This window comes from Schistocerca nitens, chromosome 6 (assembly GCF_023898315.1).
Source record: "Schistocerca nitens isolate TAMUIC-IGC-003100 chromosome 6, iqSchNite1.1, whole genome shotgun sequence".
Lineage (NCBI taxonomy): Eukaryota > Metazoa > Arthropoda > Insecta > Orthoptera > Acrididae > Schistocerca > Schistocerca nitens.
In genome coordinates this window covers 659,320,316-659,339,827 of record NC_064619.1, presented here as the reverse complement: position 1 = coordinate 659,339,827, position 19,512 = coordinate 659,320,316, and the positions used below count along the sequence as shown (strand labels likewise).

Below are 19,512 nucleotides of genomic sequence, written 5' to 3'. Positions count from 1 at the left end.
CTTTTTTTATTTCCAAAGTTGAAAATCCTGTTGGAAGGATGAAGATTTCCAAATATAGACGAGATAAAAGAAAATTTGCAGATGGTGCCTCATGCAATCCAGCAAGAGGCATAGCAAGGCTGCTTCCAGAAGTGGAATGGTGTTGAGAGCAGCGTATCAATTGTGGGGGAGAGCATTTCAAAGGAGATCTTGCGCAGTAATAAAAGGTAAGCACAGAATAATTTTGTGGACAAAGGTCTGGAATTTTTTGAACAGACCTCATACAATGAACAGTTAACAAATAGAACACTGTCTCAACTAGGGTTCTGACTGCAAACACCAACAGTTACTGCCTGATTGGACATTGTGGCTAACAGAACTCCCACCTCAGGTACAAGTCCCCATGGTTAGCAATGAATGGGAACCTCTGGGCCAGAAACTCAAATTAATGGATAGTATCTTCATAGTTACACAAAACACACAATGTATCAATTTAGTTGACAACAATGCAGCCAGCAGTATCAGCCTTCCCATGCACTACTCCCTGTGCTTGCCGAACTGGCCTGACCACATCCGACTGCTGCTGACCAGAACATCACAACCTCTGCCTGGCTCAGTGACACTCATGCAGCTGGGACAACAAAACAAACTACTGGCAAGTGCACTCCACTGAGCACCACCCTGCACTACTGCTGGTATTGCATACAGTTCGGCAGCTCCACCCATAACTGTTGCTTGCCCTGCAACCACCTCAAAAGATTTGTACGGCTTGCAATAGGTGGATTGAACCATGATTATCATGCAAGTCACCTTGTTTCAAGTGTCAATAGTTTACCACGTGCCCCCTCAATGTGCAATAACAGCAGGCTCTATATTTTGCATCAACTCGGACAGTCTCAGATATTAGTGGGGCACCTCTGACTCCAACCACCACAGCCTGCGACAAAGCAGCCATGCAGCTTCACACATCATACAGATCTACAGTCACTGCTTATGTCTCTAAAACACGCACCTTAGAACTGTGGTTTGGAATGACACCTACAAGGAACTTCCAAATTGCAGAGGTTAGTGAACCCATCCTCAAAGCTCATTTCCTCTGCTATTATGGGCTGCTGCTGGATATATCCAGTGGAACTCTAATCCAACGGCCAAGTAGCCTGAGGCATCATTGGTGATGCCCTTTCTCAGAAGTGACATAACATCACTGCACCTCCTTTAAACGACAAAGTACCTAAAGAGATCAACATTACCATCATCTCCTCGATTGCATCACCACAATTGATTAAATTCAACAAAATCAGTTTCATTATTTAGAAATGTCCTGCAAAAGTCTCTTCTTTTCCAAGAGGATAATTAATCACTACATTTGACAATACAAGAAATGTCTGACAAATTCACCACAGAATGACACCATCTCTAAAATCTGCATCCAACTCCTGCTGCTGATGACGACTTCACCAAACAGACACAACATGGCCACAGCACACCTCCACCTGCCTCGCAGGAAGCACCACATACTATGCAACCTTTGCATACTTACAAGGTCAGTAATGTGTTACTTGCACAAGTGCACCCCACCCCACACATCCAACTCACACCTGCAGCCACCCACTGACCTTTCACTGACCTTTCACAAGTTCCTTTCACCCAATGTGCCATCACGAGCAGTGCTGTGCCCTAGACCCTTACCACTAGCGCCACTGGTTCAACACAGAGCATGCCAACTTCTGGCCAAAAAACTCCATGTAGCAAAGGCAGTGGTCAATGAACTACTTAAAGCAGTGATAGTTAAAACTCCCAGACAGCCAGTGGGATTCACCCATCAAACTAGCAGTGAAGAAAGATGGTACATTACACTTATGTGTTGACTGCAGAATCGTTAAAGCATGCATTATCATCAATAGCTACCCAGTACTCAGCATACAAGACTTTACTCACTATCTTGTGGGTGCATCTGTATTCAGTGCTCTGAACTGTATACAACTTATCATCAAATGCCAATGCACCCAGAAGATGTTCAAAAGAAAGTAATCATTACACTGTTCGGTCTGTTTGAATACCTTTTCTGCCATACGGCCTCAGCAACATGGCCCAGACATGGAAACGGTTTTTAGACAGGATCCTATTCAAGCTGCTCTTCTGCTATGTGTACTTGTATGACATCCTCATGTTCTTACAAGAAAGCAACACACATGAGGTTCACCTCAAACAAGTTTCAATCTTCTCTCTGTAAATGATGCCATTATCAAGAATGAAAAAAGCAAAGTATGACAACCCAAAGTTACCTTCATAGGTCACATAGTTAATGCTGCAGGCTTCCCTCCAACATTACAATGAACAGAACTCATGCATCTATAAGCCCCTCCCCAAGACTACCAAGAATTATGCTGTTTCCTGCGGAGACAAATTTCTACCAGCGACACCTACCACATGAAGCTAGTATACAAGCCTCGTGAAAAGGTAAAAACACCAACGGCAAATGGAAACTGCAGTGGGCTACTGGTATGCAGGCAGCTTTCAAAAAACTAAAAGACTGCCTCAGCCATACAACAACCTTGGCCCAACTGCTCCCTCATGCACAGTTATCAGTATCGATGAATGTCAGCAACTTTTTAGTCAGTGCAGTCCTCCTGCAAGAGGTGGCAGGCATCCAAAAACCACCCAGATTCACTGTCTCACAAAGCAAATGGATAGTTTATGATCATGAACTCCTTGTGGTCTATGAGGCAATTTTCCAGTTTAACGACATTGACTATGAAGTCGAAGGCAGACTTATAAATTATCTACACAGACTGCCGACAACTAGCGGACACAATCCAAAGGACTTATGTCTGAGATGTCTCTGACATCTTGATTACATTGCACAATTCTTGATGAACATATGTCACCTAAAGGATGCAGACAACATTATTGCTGATTACTTATCACACAACAATGCTGTCTCCACATGTATCGATTATGATGCATTTGCAAAAGCACAACAGCAAGATAAACAAATTCAAGACCTGCTCAGTGCCACAAGCCTAAACCCCAAGATCACAAATCACCTCCTACCAGGTACAACAAGACAGATCCTGTGTGACATCACACGAAATCGAACTCATTCCATAATGCCACAGAAATTTTGGAAATTCATTTTTGGTGAAATGGGCAGTTTAGCACATCCTGTCATCCAACCAATGACAAAACTTGTTACTGACCATTTTGTGTGGCCACATGTCAAAAGAGACTGCAGAGAATGGACACATACAAGTATACCTTGTCAGAGAAGCAAAGTAGGATGACATGCACAACCACGCTCAGACAGTTTACCATACCGAAAGGGTGGTTTCAACATGTCCACATCAACTTTGTGGGACCCTTTCTCAAATCTGAGGGTTATCAGTATATGCTATCAATCATTGACTATGTCACATGATTGGTAGAAGGTGTTCCTCTACACACTTGCTGGTAGAGTCAACAGCCAGAGCTTTCATCAACAGTTGGATTGTTTGTTACAGATGCCCTGTGTCCATTACACTGATCAGGCCTGATAATTTGAATCCCCTCTATTTTGTGCTCTACACACTCTCTGTGGCACCCCTGTTAGGCTGCTCTTAGTGTGCAGTGGAGGTTACTGGAGAGAACCATTACTGTAGGTTCTTCTACGCATATGCCCTGCACACAAGAAGGAACTCAGCACAACCCTTGCCAAACTCTTATTCAGCAAATCACTTGCCCTTTCCACTGATTTTGTACCATTGGCAGACACCACTGAACTTCTTGCACTTATCATTAAGGTTAAAGATCATATTGCTCACTTGAAAATTATACCACCACAACTCCACTGCACCCGTAAGTTTCTTGTGTATAAAATGCTTGCAGATTGCACCCACACATGCTCCAGGATGATACAATATGGCCCACTTTGCAGCCTCCATATACAGGCCTGCCTGCACAAGGTGCTAAAACGCAACACATGTCTTCAACATATTTCTCAATGGCAGACTCACCACAATATCAGTAAACCACTTAAAACTAGTGTGGGCACTTCAGGATCATCCATCCACTGCTGATACATCAGCTCCTGCCAATCTCAATGGCACTGCAACTGCATACACCGTGCCCATCGCTGACTTCATGGTAAAGCCTGACACCAATGATTTCCAACCTGATGACCTGAGTGTGAAATTAATGAACAGCTTTGTCATCATCAAAGGCAAACATACTGAACATGACACTAACAAGTTCATCGGCCACCACTTCACTTTTTCTTATATACTGCCTAATGACAACAACACAGGAGCTGCTCATCATGGCTATCTTCCAACAGATTCCTCACCATTACCATCCCTCAGACATCACTACCCACTATGGCAACAATGATGGAAAATGAGGACAACATACCGCAACCCAACCTCAATGCAACACCGCTGCTGCCACATGCCCCACAACAATCCTGTTACGACTGTGTACTGCACCAATCTGCATACTTACAGGATTACAATCTGGCAATCTGTGCACAGTGCGAGGAGCACCCCATCATCTTTCTGCCCCCCCCCCCCCCCCCCTCACTCCTGTCCAGTACTTTGCGCTAGGGGGTGGGGGCGTCTCTGTGGGAACCCCATGCCACATAACATAGCTAACAGGTGACTTTACAGCGAATGATCTTTGACCCAGCAGTGTGCTCATACAGTGCATTCTATGCTTTAAAGAAGAATAGTCATATTTCTATTGCTGTGTAATATTCATGCAATAAAGAGTTGTTATCATACTATATAGTGTTGTATCTTGGTCATACTGCTCCCACTCCAAACTGAACTACAAACCAACTAAATATCTCATCAATCAAAGCATCAAAGAAGGTTCATTTCCCAATGTACTTCAGGGGAGAATTATCAGATCTACATGTAAAAAAAGAATCAAAGGAGGAAGTATCAAACTGCAGACCAGAATCACTGATTCATAATTTTAGTAAGATTTTTGAGTCATTGATGCGGGCACAATTCAGAGCCTTTCTTCACAAAAACCAATTTCCTCATAGATACATAAAACAGATTTTGAAAATATCACATCGCCACAACAGCTATCACAGAAGCACAAAGTGTGTAGCTATATAGATGAAGGAAAGAATACTGTGGGGTATTTTTAGATCTCACAAAGACCCTCAATCTGATCATCCATGATCTTCTCTTGCAGAAACTGAGGACATGCAATATCACACACACAGGTCTCCTGAATTCCTATCTTTGTGTCAAGACACAAAGGAATTGATGACATTTAGTTGCTAGTGGGCATTGATTTGCAGCAGTGGGAAAGGTTGAAAATTTGTGCCAGGCCGGGATTCAAATCCATGTCTCCTGATCACTAGACAGATGCTCTAACCACTAAACCATCTGGACATGGTTCTATGAAACAATGACAGTTCTATTTCAGTGCAAGAATCTCTACATTGCTGTTTGTTTACTTTCATTAGACTTTGATGCTGGTAGCACTGATGGCAAGTGAGGCAAAATGGTGTCTCCCAGTATCTCAGGCTCAGTCTTGTAGGTGAGAGTGCTGAGCATGTGCTACCATGGTAGCTGCTGCTGTGTCAGAGAAGCATTTCATTACAGCCCAGCCTTCAGTGTGGTTGACATCATAAAGAGTGGCTGTTACTATGAATATCTTAGGCTGCATCTAACCTCCCAGTGGTATGGGGTGAGCAAGACCTCCATTGATGTCTTTGATACCTGGCCAGATGTGGGAATGGAAAGATCTCCTGCATTATAGTTCCATGGAGGTGTCAGAATGCTGAGCTGCCTGGATGCTCAGGTGATGAATAGAGGTTCAAGGCCCTGTAATGGTAGTGGCAGAAGTGTCATCGGTATGGTGGTGACCAGCATGGACTGTATACCTTACTATTTCCCAGCTATTTGATAATGACTTTCTGGTTCAAGGGTGTTTAAATGCAGCTGTTCCAGGCTGACTTTTACAAAGATGCTGCATTTTTGTGTCTTGCAGAAATGTCTGGAATAGAGGCCTATGACCGAGGTCCAGCTGTTGTCGAGTGGTGGCAGGTCAACTCAAAGAAGCTTCCTGAAGGCTGTACTGCTCCCAGTGCATTGACATGTGAAAACAGCAATGCTCTGTCTTCATCTCTAAGGACTACTGTGGTTAACCCCATTACAGTAATGTGTCTGCCTTTCCTTTCTTCCATGGCTGCTTGTCTCATAATCAGCTGACAGAACATATTGGGTAACACATTTATTTTCTGAACTGTCTTGAGTATCCATATGTACTTATTCCAATTTTATTAGTCCATCTCTTCCTTCCCCCTATCTGTGCCATTATTCTTCCCCCCCATCTCTGTCCATCTCCTTCTCCCACCACCCCCTCTCTCTCCTCCTCCTCGACCCAACTATCTCTATCCATCTCCTTTGCCCCCCTCTCTATCCATCCACTGCTTCCCCAAACTCTCTGTCTTCTCCTCTTATCTTTTTCTGTCCATCTTCCCATCCCCTTTCTATCTGTCCATCTACTCCTCTTCCTTTTTTCTTTGCATTTCTCCCTTCCCTCTCTCTGTCTATCTTCCCTTATATCTGTGTCCATCTTCACCCTCTCTTTCTGTTCATCTTTTCCTCCCTTCTCTCTCTACCCACCACCACCCACCCCTATAGGATATTGGTGGTTCTTACACTACAGTGTTTCTTCCCAGATAATAAGTAGCATGTGTACCAAGTTTGATTGAAATTGGTCTAGGGATGTAGAAGGAGCATTTTATGCGCAGCTTTGCCTGAACACGCACATGTCACGTATATTTCACATACTTCACACATATCTGTACACATATTGCACCTGTATCTTTAGCAGATTTCACCCTGCAGTTTTGTTTTCAAGCAGCTTAATGTTACGGCTTTATATTTTTTGAACTATGTGATGTACCATGATATATTTTTGCAAACACTTGCAGTGCTATATGTGGTAACTGTCTGTGAAATTTGTTGTGAATAGATCTAATAGTTAAGAAGCAATAAATTAAAATGTCAAGCATGGATGTGGCAGTTTTACTGCATGAACAGTGAAAATGTAGTAAATGATACGCATTTTTCCTTTCATCATTTTGTGGAGGTTGTCAGTGAGAAAAAGTTTCATGAAGCTTTGAAGTATGCTTAAAGTTCTTTGCAAGTCACTAAGTGCTCTCATTCTCAAGCACTGGATAAATAAAGTTTGGGTATTTGCAGGTTGTTTCTACACTTTTTTTCACACCCAGCTCCACCCCCTTCAATGAGTGGGTTATTCTTATCTTCTGTTTCTTTCTAAACAATAAATGATATGTGTAACAAGTTTAAATGCCACTTGAAACATATTCTTGTTTAGCAACATGTACGGGAGTATCATACCCAGCTACTTGCCAGAAATATTGCAGCATAGGGTGATACACTGGAGGAAACAGTTGGTTATAAATAATAGATTGCATTTTCATTATGAAAATTCTATTTCCTAATTTTGTGTCAAAGTCCCTGCAGAGAGTCCTTATAGGGTTTATTATCTTTCCAGCATATTTTTCATATTACTGGAAGAAATATACATCCAGAGGCTGTATGTATTTTGTTGTTTTTGCTGGAATGATCATGCATTCACCATCTTTCCCCACAAATGAATAATTTATTATTGTTGTGTTCTTCTGAAAACTCCAAGAATCACAAAATAGTGTACACTTTTGGTTATTTGTGACATTCTGATAAACAATATTCATGAGAAAGGATTTAAAATGGTCTTTTGATATTTATCCACTAGCGCAAGCCTCCACATGTGTATTTGATGGAATATGGTCTTCAGTAGCATTTTTAATTTTTTAGTTCTTTGGCAAAACAGGCCCAGACAGCCAAACATTTTGGTCTCCCTGTAGATCTCTGGCTGTCATGAAAGCAGCATTGTGTCTATGGACATTCTGTATTCTTTCTTGAGATCTGCAGTGAAAGCTGAAGAACACTTAAACTCTGTATGACCAATTTCTCTTGTTTTTTGCATTGCACAAAATTTTAAGTTCCAGTAAAGGCCACATTTTCCTTCATTCCTTGCTAAGTCAAATTGGGATGGAATGTGTTGTTTCCTTTCCAGTTATTTGGTTTCCTTGTTTCCTCAAAACAGATGTTTGTTATGTCTATTTTCCTTCATATAATCAAATAATACTTTCATGTTCAATGTGCTTTTTCTAGATGGATGTGTCTTCAATAATGAACTGTAGGTCGCAACTATATGTGGAGGTGTATGATAATCATCATATGTATGATCAAGATATCCTTCGAAAAACTTTGTTAAAATACTAACAAGATTGAATTTCTTTTCTGGTGGTGGTTCATAGTCATTGGAACTGTTAACTTCTCTTTGAGGAGTACTGTTTCCGCCTCTGCAACTAGCACTACGATCTAGAAGACTATTAATCACATTATCATCTACAAGTTATTTTCTCATCCACTATCCTTTTAAGTATAACTTACGTTTTTGAATAATCAGATCTGCCAAAAATATTACAAAAGTGTTACCCTCCAGTCCTTTAGCGCCTTCCATTGGACAACACCTTCTTATCTTGAATTCCACAATATTTAAAAATCCCAAGCATTAATGATTTCATTCATTTTTTTTTCTGAATATGTATGACAGTACTGACCACATGCATACTAAACACATCAACTACATACTGAGGTAACTGGCATGTTGACCCCTTCCCCCTCCTTCAAGACTGCAAGCACCACTGTGTACAAGCTAACAGCAACACAATCACATGCTGTTGCAGGTACAATTAGAACTGCGAGGCGAGTCTGTGTACAAATATGTAAATGCAAATTCCTGTTCAAGCCAAGAGACATCCCTTGTGAGAGAAATTTTATTTTTGGAACTGCCCTCAGAGTGTGGACAAGCTATTTATTTGCTGAGTCATTTCCGCAGAACTGCTAGTTAGAAAGATGGGGGTTTCAACCCTGTTGAATAGGTAGTCATTACATATGTACCACAAACTAAGACTGAGCAAGCATGGAGAAGTAAAACTGGACATGAATTTATTGAAGGAACCATCTTCCCCCCCCAATTAAGCAGTATAGGGCCTTTGCAAGAACTGGCCAGCTTATCATTTGATGAAATGTGCAAGCTTCCCTCAACCTATTACTAAGACAGAATGCATGTCACTGCACTGCTTGTAGAATTTTACTATTGTCAGAAAAGCACAAGTCAATTTTACAAAGCCTGGGCTGCAGAATTACATGGGTTGGGCCATCATTGTAAATTTGGCACTTGTACCCATCACAAATCCTACACTGGTCACATAGTGCATATGTTATTATTTGTCTGACCCTGGATAAGTAAGTCCAAAAAAAAAAACCTCCAGTGTCAGAACCTGACGCTTACGGGTGTGCTCAATATAGCATAGTCCTTTGAAATGTTAGAGCTGAAGGCAATCAGATTGCTGCACGGAGGGAGGTATCAGAAGTTGCTCAGTTAACTCCTGTTAGGCACACTGCAAATGTTCAGGATGCTCGAGAAGCCATAGCAGCAGTACAACCTTTGACTCAGTGTCACATGGGGCAGTGTCAGTTATGGTCACACCAGCAATGGACCACATCACAACAGCGGCCGTGTGCCCCCTCTTTCCATCTTGCCAGTACTGCTTTGTCCAACACAAGTGTGCTGTGTGCCCTAAGCTTTGAGCTGTTTGAAACAAGTGTCAAGGTGGAGGAGGAGGAGGAGGAGGAGATTAGTGCTTAACGTCCTGTCAAAAATGAAGTCATTGGAGATGGAGCAGAAGGTCAGATTAGGGAAGGATGGGAAACAAATTGGCCATGCCTTTTCAAAGGAACCATCCTGGCATTTGCCTGAAGTGATTTAGGGAAATCACGAAAAACGTAACTCAAGTTTGCCAGACAAGGGTTTGAACTGTCAGCCTTCTGAATGTGAGTCCAGTGTGCTAACAACTGCATCACCTCGCTCGGTAACAAGTGTCAAAAGAAAGGTAACATTGCATCAGTATGTAACTCCTCGTCAAATGTGGTGAACACAGTAGTAGCGATGGGCATAAAGTGTATCTCTACAATGACTGTATTTCTGAACAAATTATTTATTGACTTGCATATGTTTAATAAATCGCTACAAATGCAAGTGGGTACAGGAGCTGCAGTGACTTCAGTAAATGCACAAACATACTTGGACTCGGGCTTCTTTCTCCTTACACTGGTTTCACAGTAGTTGGCTAACTACAGTAGATACACATGTATAATGTCAGTTATTTTGAACATATCTCTTTCCTGTGTAATGTTCAAGGTATTAGTTTACAACTTCTTAATACCCAAATAGAGAAAATCAGGTACTCTTGACAGACTAATTGATATCATGAAAGCTAACATACTAATAAGTACATTAAGTTGTTATTATTATTAGGAAATGAGACACTTAAAGTAGTAAAGGAGTTTTGCTATTTTGGGAGCAAAATAACTGATGATGGTTGAAGTAGAGAGGATATAAAATGTAGACTGGCAATGGCAAGGAAACCGTTTCTGAAGAAGAGAAATTTGCTAACATCGAGTATAGATTTAAGTGTCAGAAAGTCGTTTCTGAAAGTATTTGTATGGAGTGTAGCCATGTATGGAAGTGAAACATGGACAGTAAATAGTTTGGACAACAAGAGAATAGAAGCTTTCAAAATGTGGTGCTACAGAAGAATGTTGAAGATTAGGTGGGTAGATCACGTAACTAATGAGGAGGTATTGAATAGGATTGGGGAGAAGAGAAGTTTGTGGCACAATTTGACTAGATGAAGGGATCGGTTGGTAGGACATGTTCTGAGGTATCAAGGGATGACCAGTTTAGTATTGGAGGCAGCGTGGAGGGTAAAAATCATAGAGGGAGACTAAGAGATGAATACACTAAGCAGATTCAGAAGGATGTAGGTTGCAGTAGGTACTGGGAGATGAAGGAGCTTGCACAGGATAGATTAGCACGGAGAGCTGCATCAAACCAGTCTCAGGACTGAAGACCACAACAACAACAACTGTCCAAAAGAAGATTTGCATACACTCCTGCAAACAAAGCAGAGTGCTCTAGACATGTGCAGCATGCATCCATACAGTACAGTTCTCGCCAATGTAGTTTCACTGCACAATTTCCTATGATTGCAAATATGTGGATACCAATCATGCTTTCAGCATAAATCTTCTAATTTTGCATCCATTATTTATGGCATACTATTACACTTCCTCCCCCCCCCCCTCCCCCTCCCCCTCCCATGAACCATGGGCCTTGTCGGTGGGGAGGCTTGCGTGCCTCAGCGAGAGCGATAGCTGTACAATAGGTGCAACCACAACGGAGGGGTATCTGTTGAGAGGCCAGACAAACATGTGGTTCCTGAAGAGGGGCAGCAGCCTTTTCAGTAGTTGCAGGGGCAACAGTCTGGATGACTGACTGATCTGGCCTTGCAACACTAACCAAAACGGCCTTGCTGTGCTGGTACTGTGAAAGGCTGAAAGCAAGGGGAAACTACAGCCATAATTTTTTCCAAGGGCATGCAGCTTTACTGTATGGTTAAATGATGATGGCGTCATCTTGGGTAAAATAGTCTAGAGGTAAAATAGTCTCCCATTCGGATTGTCAGGCGGGGACTACTCAGGAGGACGTTGTTATCAGGAGAAAGAAAACTGGTGTTCTCTGGATTGGAGTGTGGAATGTCAGATCCCTTAATTGGGCAGGTAGGGTGGAAAATTTAAAAAGGGAAATGGATAGGTTAAAGTTAGATATAGTGGGAATTAGTGAAGTTCGATGGCAGGATGAACAAGACTTCGAGTCAGATGAATACAGGGCTATAAATACAAAATCAAATAGGGGTAATGCAGGAGTAGGTTTAATAATGAGTAAAAAAGTAGGAATGTGGGTAAGCTACTACAAACAGCATGGTGAACGCATTATTGTGGCCAAGATAGATACGAAGCCCATGCCTACCACAGTAGAACAAGTTTATATGCCAACTAGCTCCACAGATTGCGAAGAGATTGATGAAATGTATGATGAGATAAAAGAAATTATTCAGGTAGCGAAGGGAGACGAAAATTTAATAGTCATGGGTGACTGGAATTCACTAGTAGGAAAAGAAAGAGAAGGAAACGTAGTAGGTGAATATGGAGTGGGGTTAAGAAATGAAAGAGGAAGCCGCGTGGTAGAATTCTGCACAGAGCATAACTTAATCATAGCTAACACTTGGTTCAAGAATCATAAAAGAAGATTGTATACATGGAAGAAGCCTGGAGATACTGGAAGGTGTCGGATAGATTATATAATGGTAAGACAGAGATTTAGGAACCAGGTTTTAAATTTTAAGACATTTCTAGGGGCAGATATGGACGCTGACCACAATCTATTGGTTATGAACTATAGATTAAAACTGAAGAAACTACAAAAAGGTGGGAATTTAAGGAGATGTGACCTGGATAAATTGAAAGAACCAGAGGTTGTAGAGAGTTTCAGGGAGAGCATTAGGGAACGATTGACAAGAATGGAGGAAGGAAATACAGTAGAAGAAGAATGGGTGAGATGAAATAGTGAAAACAGCAGAGGATCAAGTAGGTAAAAAGACGAGGGCTAATAGAAATCCTTGGGTAACAGAAGAGATATTGAATGTAATTGATGAAAGGCGAAAATACAAAAGTGCAGTAAATGAAGCAGGCAAAAAAGAAACAAACGTCTCAAAAATGAGATCGACAGGAAGTGCAAAATGGCTAAGCAGAGTTGGCTAGAGGACAAATGTAAGGATGTAGAAGCATGTATCACTAGGGGTAAGACACATACCGCCTACAGGAACATTAAAGAGACCTTTGGAGAAAAAAGAACCACTTGTATGAATATCAAGAGCTCAGATGGAGACCCAGTTCTAAGCAAAGAAGGGAAAGCAGAAAGGTGGGAGGAGTATATAGAGGGTCTATACAAGGGCGATGTTCTTGAGGACAATATTATGGAAATGGAAGAGGAGGTAGAAGAAGATGAAATGGAAGATATGATACTGCGTGAAGAGTTTGACAGAGCACTGAAAAACCTAAGTCGAAACAAGGCCCAGGGAGTAGACAACCTTCCATTAGGACTACTGATAGCCTTGGGAGAGCCAGCCCTGGCAAAACTCTACCATCTGGTGAGCAAGTGTATGAACCAGGCAAGATCCCTTCATACTTCAAGAAGAATATAATAATTCCAATTGCAAAGAATACAAGTGTTGAAAGGTGTGAAAATTACCACACTATCAGTTTAATAAGCCATGGCTGCAGAATACTAACACGAATTCTTTACAGACGAATGGAAAAAATGGTAGAAGCCGACCTCGGGGCAGATCAGTATGGATTCCGTAGAAATGTTGGAACACGTGAGGCAATACTGACCCTACGACTTATCTTAGAAAATAGATTAAGGAAAAGCAAACCTACATTTGTAGCATTTGTAGATTTAGAGAAAGATTTTGACAATGTTGACTGGAATACTCTCTTTCAAATTCTGAAGGTGGCAGGGGTAAAATACAGGGAGCGAAAGGCTATTTACAATTTGTACAGAAACCAGATGGCAGTTATAAGAGTCGAGGGGCATGAAAGGGAAGCAGTGGTTGGGAATGAAGTGAGACAGGGTTGTAGCCTATCCCCAATGCTATTCAACCTGTATATTGAGCAACCAGTAAAGGAAACAAAAGAAAAATTCATAGTAGGAATTAAAATCCATGGAGAAGAAATAAAAACTTTGAGGTTCGCCGATGACATTGTAATTCTGTCAGAGACAGCAAAGGACCTGGAAGAGCAGCTGAACCGAATGGGCAGTGTCCTGAAAGGAGGATATAAGATGAACATCAACAAAAGCAAAACGAGGATAATGGAATGTAGTTGAATTAAATTAAGTGATGTTGTGGGAATTAGATTAGGAAATGAGATGCTTAAAGTAGTAAATGAGTTTTGCTATTTGGGGAGCAAAATAACTGATGATGGTCGAAGTAGAGAGGATATAAAATATAGACTGGCAATGGCAAGGAAACCGTTTCTGAACAAGAGAGACTTGTTAACATCGAGTATGGAGTAAGTGTCAGGAAGTCGTTTCTGAAAGTATTTGTATGGAGTGTAGCCATGTATGGAAGTGAAACATGGACGATAAATAGTTTGGACAAGAAGAGAATAGAAGCTTCCGAAATGTGCTGCTACAGAAGAATGCTGAAGATTAGGTGGGTAGAGCACATAACTAATGAGGAGGTATTGAATAGAACTGGGGAGAAGAGAAATTTGTGGCACAACTTGACTAGCAGAAGGGATCGGTTGGTGGGACATATTCTGAGGCATCAAGGGATCACCAATTTAGTATTGGAGGGCAGTGTGGAGGGTAAAAATCGTAGAGGGAGACCAAGAGATGAATATACTAAACAGATTCAGAAGGATGTAGGTTGCAGTAGGTACTGGGTGATGAAGAAACTTGCACAGGATAGAGTAGCAAGGAGAGCTGCATCAAACCAGTCTCTGGACTGAAGACCACAACAACAACAATTACACTTTATGTTTAAATGCTATTTGTAATTCAGACTCAAGACTAATATAAGCCTGTTATGGCTGATGCTCTGTATCAACAGTTTTGTGTCAGTATGTAAACTCCATCAATGTGCACATATGTTTCAGTTCTCCCTCCACAGTTTTTGGTTCTTCATTAATAACTGATTTGAAATATATTTTGTGTCTCTGCCTTTAATGCTGCATTTCTTTCACATGCTTGCTACATTATATGCAACCAGTCACTGTTACACAAACTATGTTTATTTCAAGAATCTGGTTCCTTTTTACATTGAGATCATGCAGGCTTCAAGCTTGAATTTATAGCTATTTGAAGGATTGACAGCTGCTCTCAACCATCTACAGCAATGATTTCACCTACTAAGCATACAGTGACAAGTACTTACAGTCTCAAAGTCTGTTTACTATACTGACATCTAAAGGCCCCCAGGTTTTGAGATAATTTACCAACTATTTTTCTCATACTACCCTCAGTGAATACGAATGCTGGCTTGCAATGTAAAATGGTTTCTGTAAAAAATGTTCTTTACACTATGGATGTGTATAACTGACAATGAACTGGTGACTCAAGAGTGAAAATTTCACTCTACAATCCAGTGTACATGGTTGTAAAACTCCTTGATGAATCAAATTAGTTTTCTCCATTGCACTCAAACCTGGGCCCTTATTTTACATGAAACTGCTCTTCCTGAACGAGCTATACTGGCATGACTCATGAACCACCTCCTTTGCTTCAGTTCTGTGAAGCACAACAACTGATACATGCACAGGAAAAGCCAGGAAAGGAAGATAGCCCCACACATGTTTGTGTCACCCACGGGAAAACCTGGAAATGTTGGCGTAACAGTGTCTTGTAGGAGTCCCAATCTTCAGCTGATTCCTTATATGCTGGAAAGGGCAATGGTTGCACTGATGGGAAAGTAACCTGCTGCAAACACACAGGTGACAATGGAGTGAGAGTGGTGGTGAGAGCCTGCTGTTGTTCTGTGAAAATTTGCTGCTGGGCAATGAGACATTTGAGTATTTTTTCCATTGAGATGTTTGTTGGTTAACTTAGCGCTGACACTAACACATGCAGAAAATGTAACCGTCACTTGTCATCACATTTGTTATAGCAAGAGCAAACACAAGTTATGGACTGTGGTACTTTATAGAGCCAAAGTTAGGTTCAGTGAAGTACAGGTTGCATGTAGCACTGAACACATTGAATGGACAACAGTAATACAGGTTACAACATAGTCCGAGCACTCATTTGTGACTGTTTAAATAATACTGTTTCTGTGGGAACTCAGCAGAGTACACCAGGGGGCCAACCAGGTGGCCTCTATAAGCAGGCCTGTGAAAAGTATGGATGTGCAATCTCTGAAATTGCACATGTCATGAGCGAAGGTTTAGAAAATATCCAAAATATTCATCAGCTTTATTTGTAACAAAGTAAGAAGTAAGTTTAAGAGGGGAGTGTGCTGATGTTTATATTTCTTGGGGTATATGATGTGCACTCTGCACCTCGCCTTTCTGAATTACTGAGGTTAGTATGATACGTACAGTTACATTTTTTGTTCAGTCTTAATTTTGTTGAGAATGTATGACCTGAAGTAAACCGGTTCATGTTTTTTGACAGAAACTGGTAATTTGTTTTTTGTTGATAAATCATTTTATGCTCTCAGGAATCATTAATTGATTAAGAATATATGAAACTCACATGTAAATTCATTTTAAGCAAATCATTGGCAGATTATTCATGACTCCAATTGTTGTGTAAGCTAGCATCAGCTCAAATTTATATACAGCTACCATTGTTTCAAGTATCTGCCTTACTGTACCATAACTGAACATCGTTCAAATGTTTATCATAACATTGAAAATTGTGCATTTCCTCCTACACAAATTTTAACACAATGCTGTAACAATTCCTTGTGTATGTACATGATGTGTTGTGATCCACAGTGAACTGAATAATTTGATTTTTCCTCTTGTTCATTTAAATTTTTCTGAATACTTGTGCTATATGTTACTGCAAGTAGAGTAACTGGGCAGAAAATTTGCAGTCCAAGTAAAATATATTCTAACAACATGCACATTATTTGTTTACTTTTTTACAGCCAATGTATGATAATTTTTGAGACTGTAACTTTTTTTGTAAATGAGTGAGTTACAAAAACTAACATGTCATTAATTTGTAGGGGAATGCTGAAGATTACATTACTGTTGCTGGAAAAACCTTTGTGGTAAGAAGCCAAAAATATTTTTAGAAGTATGCAGATAAAATTTATACTGAAAAAAATCACTTCTGTGTGATAAAAATCATGTAATATTTTAGTATAGGCTATTTAAAAAGTATATACAGAGTATGAAAAGTTTGAGTTACCAATAAATTCAGGTTTTACCTATCTCTTAAATTTTATGTAATACCAACAGGAAAGTTGAGTCAAGAAAAGTATTGAACTATGAGATTGATTTGTTGGCCAGTATTTACTTTCATGAGATGAAATACCTAGCACTGGTAAAAGACACACATAAAATTAAAAGTACACAACACTAGAGAAATTATTAGCTTCTTCCTCAGAGAGAGAAGAGGGATAGATTGAGGAAGGTTAAAAAGGAAGGGCTATCACTTGACTCCATGATTAGAGGAATCTACCTGTAATAAGATTTTAAAGGGGAGGAAGGAGAAAAGGGAATATCTCAATGTCTGTGATCATAATTGTCTTAATAAAACATTTAGTAAGGTACACTTAATAAATTAGATCCTACAGGAGTGCTGTTTACCTATATTAGCAATAACCTCAAACTCATGTACTGGATAAGAGTGGATTTACTTTGTAGATTTGTTTCATACATTCACTTATTAGTAAGAAATTTCTTCGAAGTTGTGTCAGTGCAACTTCCTTTTAAACTTTTTAAGTGCTTGGGAAGCTTCTTTGTACAGTTCAATCCCCATATAATATTGACTGCCATCTGCAATGCTTCTGATGTGCATTGCTAAGTGACAATCACAATCTTCTGGTGTTGTAAATACTTACATCTGTGTTTATATTGTTGTACTGTTTGAATTTTAAGATTAATTGTAAAGTTTTATAAATATATTGTGGTGACGTAAGTAACTTCTCACTCCTGAAGATTTCTTTGTTTGACTCAGAATAACTGAAGCTTCACAAAATCATTGTTGTGTTTCTTTTTGAAGAATTTATACTCTATCTTTATGCTTGACTGCAATAATTTCCCACATTTCAATTCCATAAATGAGTCATTACAATATTATGCAAGGGATAGATTACTACTCACCACATAGAACAGGCATTGAGTTGTGGGCAGGTACAATGAAAAGACTGCTAAATATTTAATCTTTTGGCCATAAGGCCTTCTTTTGGCATAGAAAACATACCTACTCACCCATTCACATGAGCGCATTTCATACACATATGGCACTATCTCGGGCCACTGTGGCCCGTCTGCAGATTGCAACTGCGTCTGACATGAGCAACAATCAGAGGTGGCTGGTGGGGATAAAGAAGTGCCATGTGGTGGGGAAGGAGAGGGATCGCAGGGTAGGGGTGGGGGAAGATGCATGCAAGGGTGCAGTAGGGTCATTATAGGGCTGCTACGTGTAGAGCCAGGACGGGAGGGGCAGAAAAGGGAGAGAGGAGAGAAGTAGAGAAGAGGAAAAGGCTAGTGGGTGCATTGTGGGAATTGAAGACAAGTGTAGTGTTGGAGTGGGAGCAGGAAAGGGGCTAGGTAAATGGAGGAGAGGGACTAGCAAATTTGAGGCCAGGGAATTTCTGGAAACAAAAGATATGTTGTGGGGAGAGTTCCCACCTGTGCAGTTCAGAAAAGCTGGTGTTGGTAGGAAGAATTCAGAATTCAGACGGTGCAGGCTATGAAGCAGTCACTGAACTGAGCCACATTTTTTTGGGGAACTTGTTCAACAACTGGACGGTGCAGCTGTCTCTTGGTCACAGTTTGACTGTGGCCATTCATTCCAACAGACAGCTCGTTAGCAGTCATGCCCACTTAGAAAGCAGGACAGTGGTTGCAACTTAGTTTGTAGGCCCATGGCTGCTTTCACAGGCAGACCTACCTTTGATGGGGCAAGAGATGCCTGTGACAAGACTGGAATAGGTGGTGGTGAGAGGATGCATGTGATAGATCTGGCATCTAGGTCTATTGCAGGAATACATGCCATGAGGCAGGGTGTTGGGAGCAGTGGTGGAGTGTGGATGGACAGAGATGTTGTCTATGTTTGGGGGGGGGGGGGGGGTAGATCACGATTAGAGGCAGTCAAAACCCAAGCAAAGAATGTGATTCAGTTGCTTCAGTCCTGGGTGGTACTGAGCCACAAGAGGAGTGTTCCTTTGTAGTGGAATGGTTGATATGTGGGAGGTAACTGGAGAGACTGAGCAAAGGAGATCAGCTTCTGATCAAGGTTGGGAGGACAATTTCAGTCTGTGAAGGCCTCAGTGGGACTCTTGGCACATTTGGAGAGGGACTGCTCATCACAAATATGTGACAACCATGGGTGGCCAGGCTGTATGGAAGGAGCTTCTTGATCTGGAATGGGTGGCAGCTGTCAAAGTGGACATATTGTTTGTGGTTGGTAGGTTTGTTATTGACAGACGTGCTGATGTAGCCACCCCCAAGTTGAAGGTCGACATCAACGATGGTGACTTGTTCAGGATCAGGCCTTTTCATTGTGCTTGTCTCTGACTCATCATCTCCTCTATGTGGTGGGTAGCAATTTATCATTTTCATAATATTGTTGTTATTCCATCACGGATTTTACATACATGATGTGAAAGAAATCATGGGTAACCTGTTAATATCGTGTTGCACCTTCTTTTGCTCGGCGTAATGCAGCAGCTCTATGTGGCATGGACTCAACAAGCCCTTGGAAGTCCCGTGCACAAATACTGAGCCATGCCACTTCTGTAGCCATCCATAATGGCGAAAATGTTGCCAGCAGAGGATTTTGTGCACAAACTGACTTCTCTGTTATGTCCCATAAATG

General features: G+C 41.0%; 1 protein-coding gene across 2 annotated transcripts in view; it reads left to right on the top strand.

The window, feature by feature from the left end:
- LOC126262606 (acetylcholine receptor subunit alpha-like) overlaps positions 1 to 19,512 on the top strand; it is a 276,417-nt gene that overhangs the window by 151,398 nt on the left and 105,507 nt on the right. For both annotated transcript variants that reach the window (XM_049959357.1, XM_049959358.1), the window contains exon 3: positions 16,691 to 16,735. In XM_049959357.1, the coding sequence (XP_049815314.1) occupies positions 16,691 to 16,735 (45 nt within the window). The remainder of the gene's footprint in view (positions 1 to 16,690; positions 16,736 to 19,512) is intronic.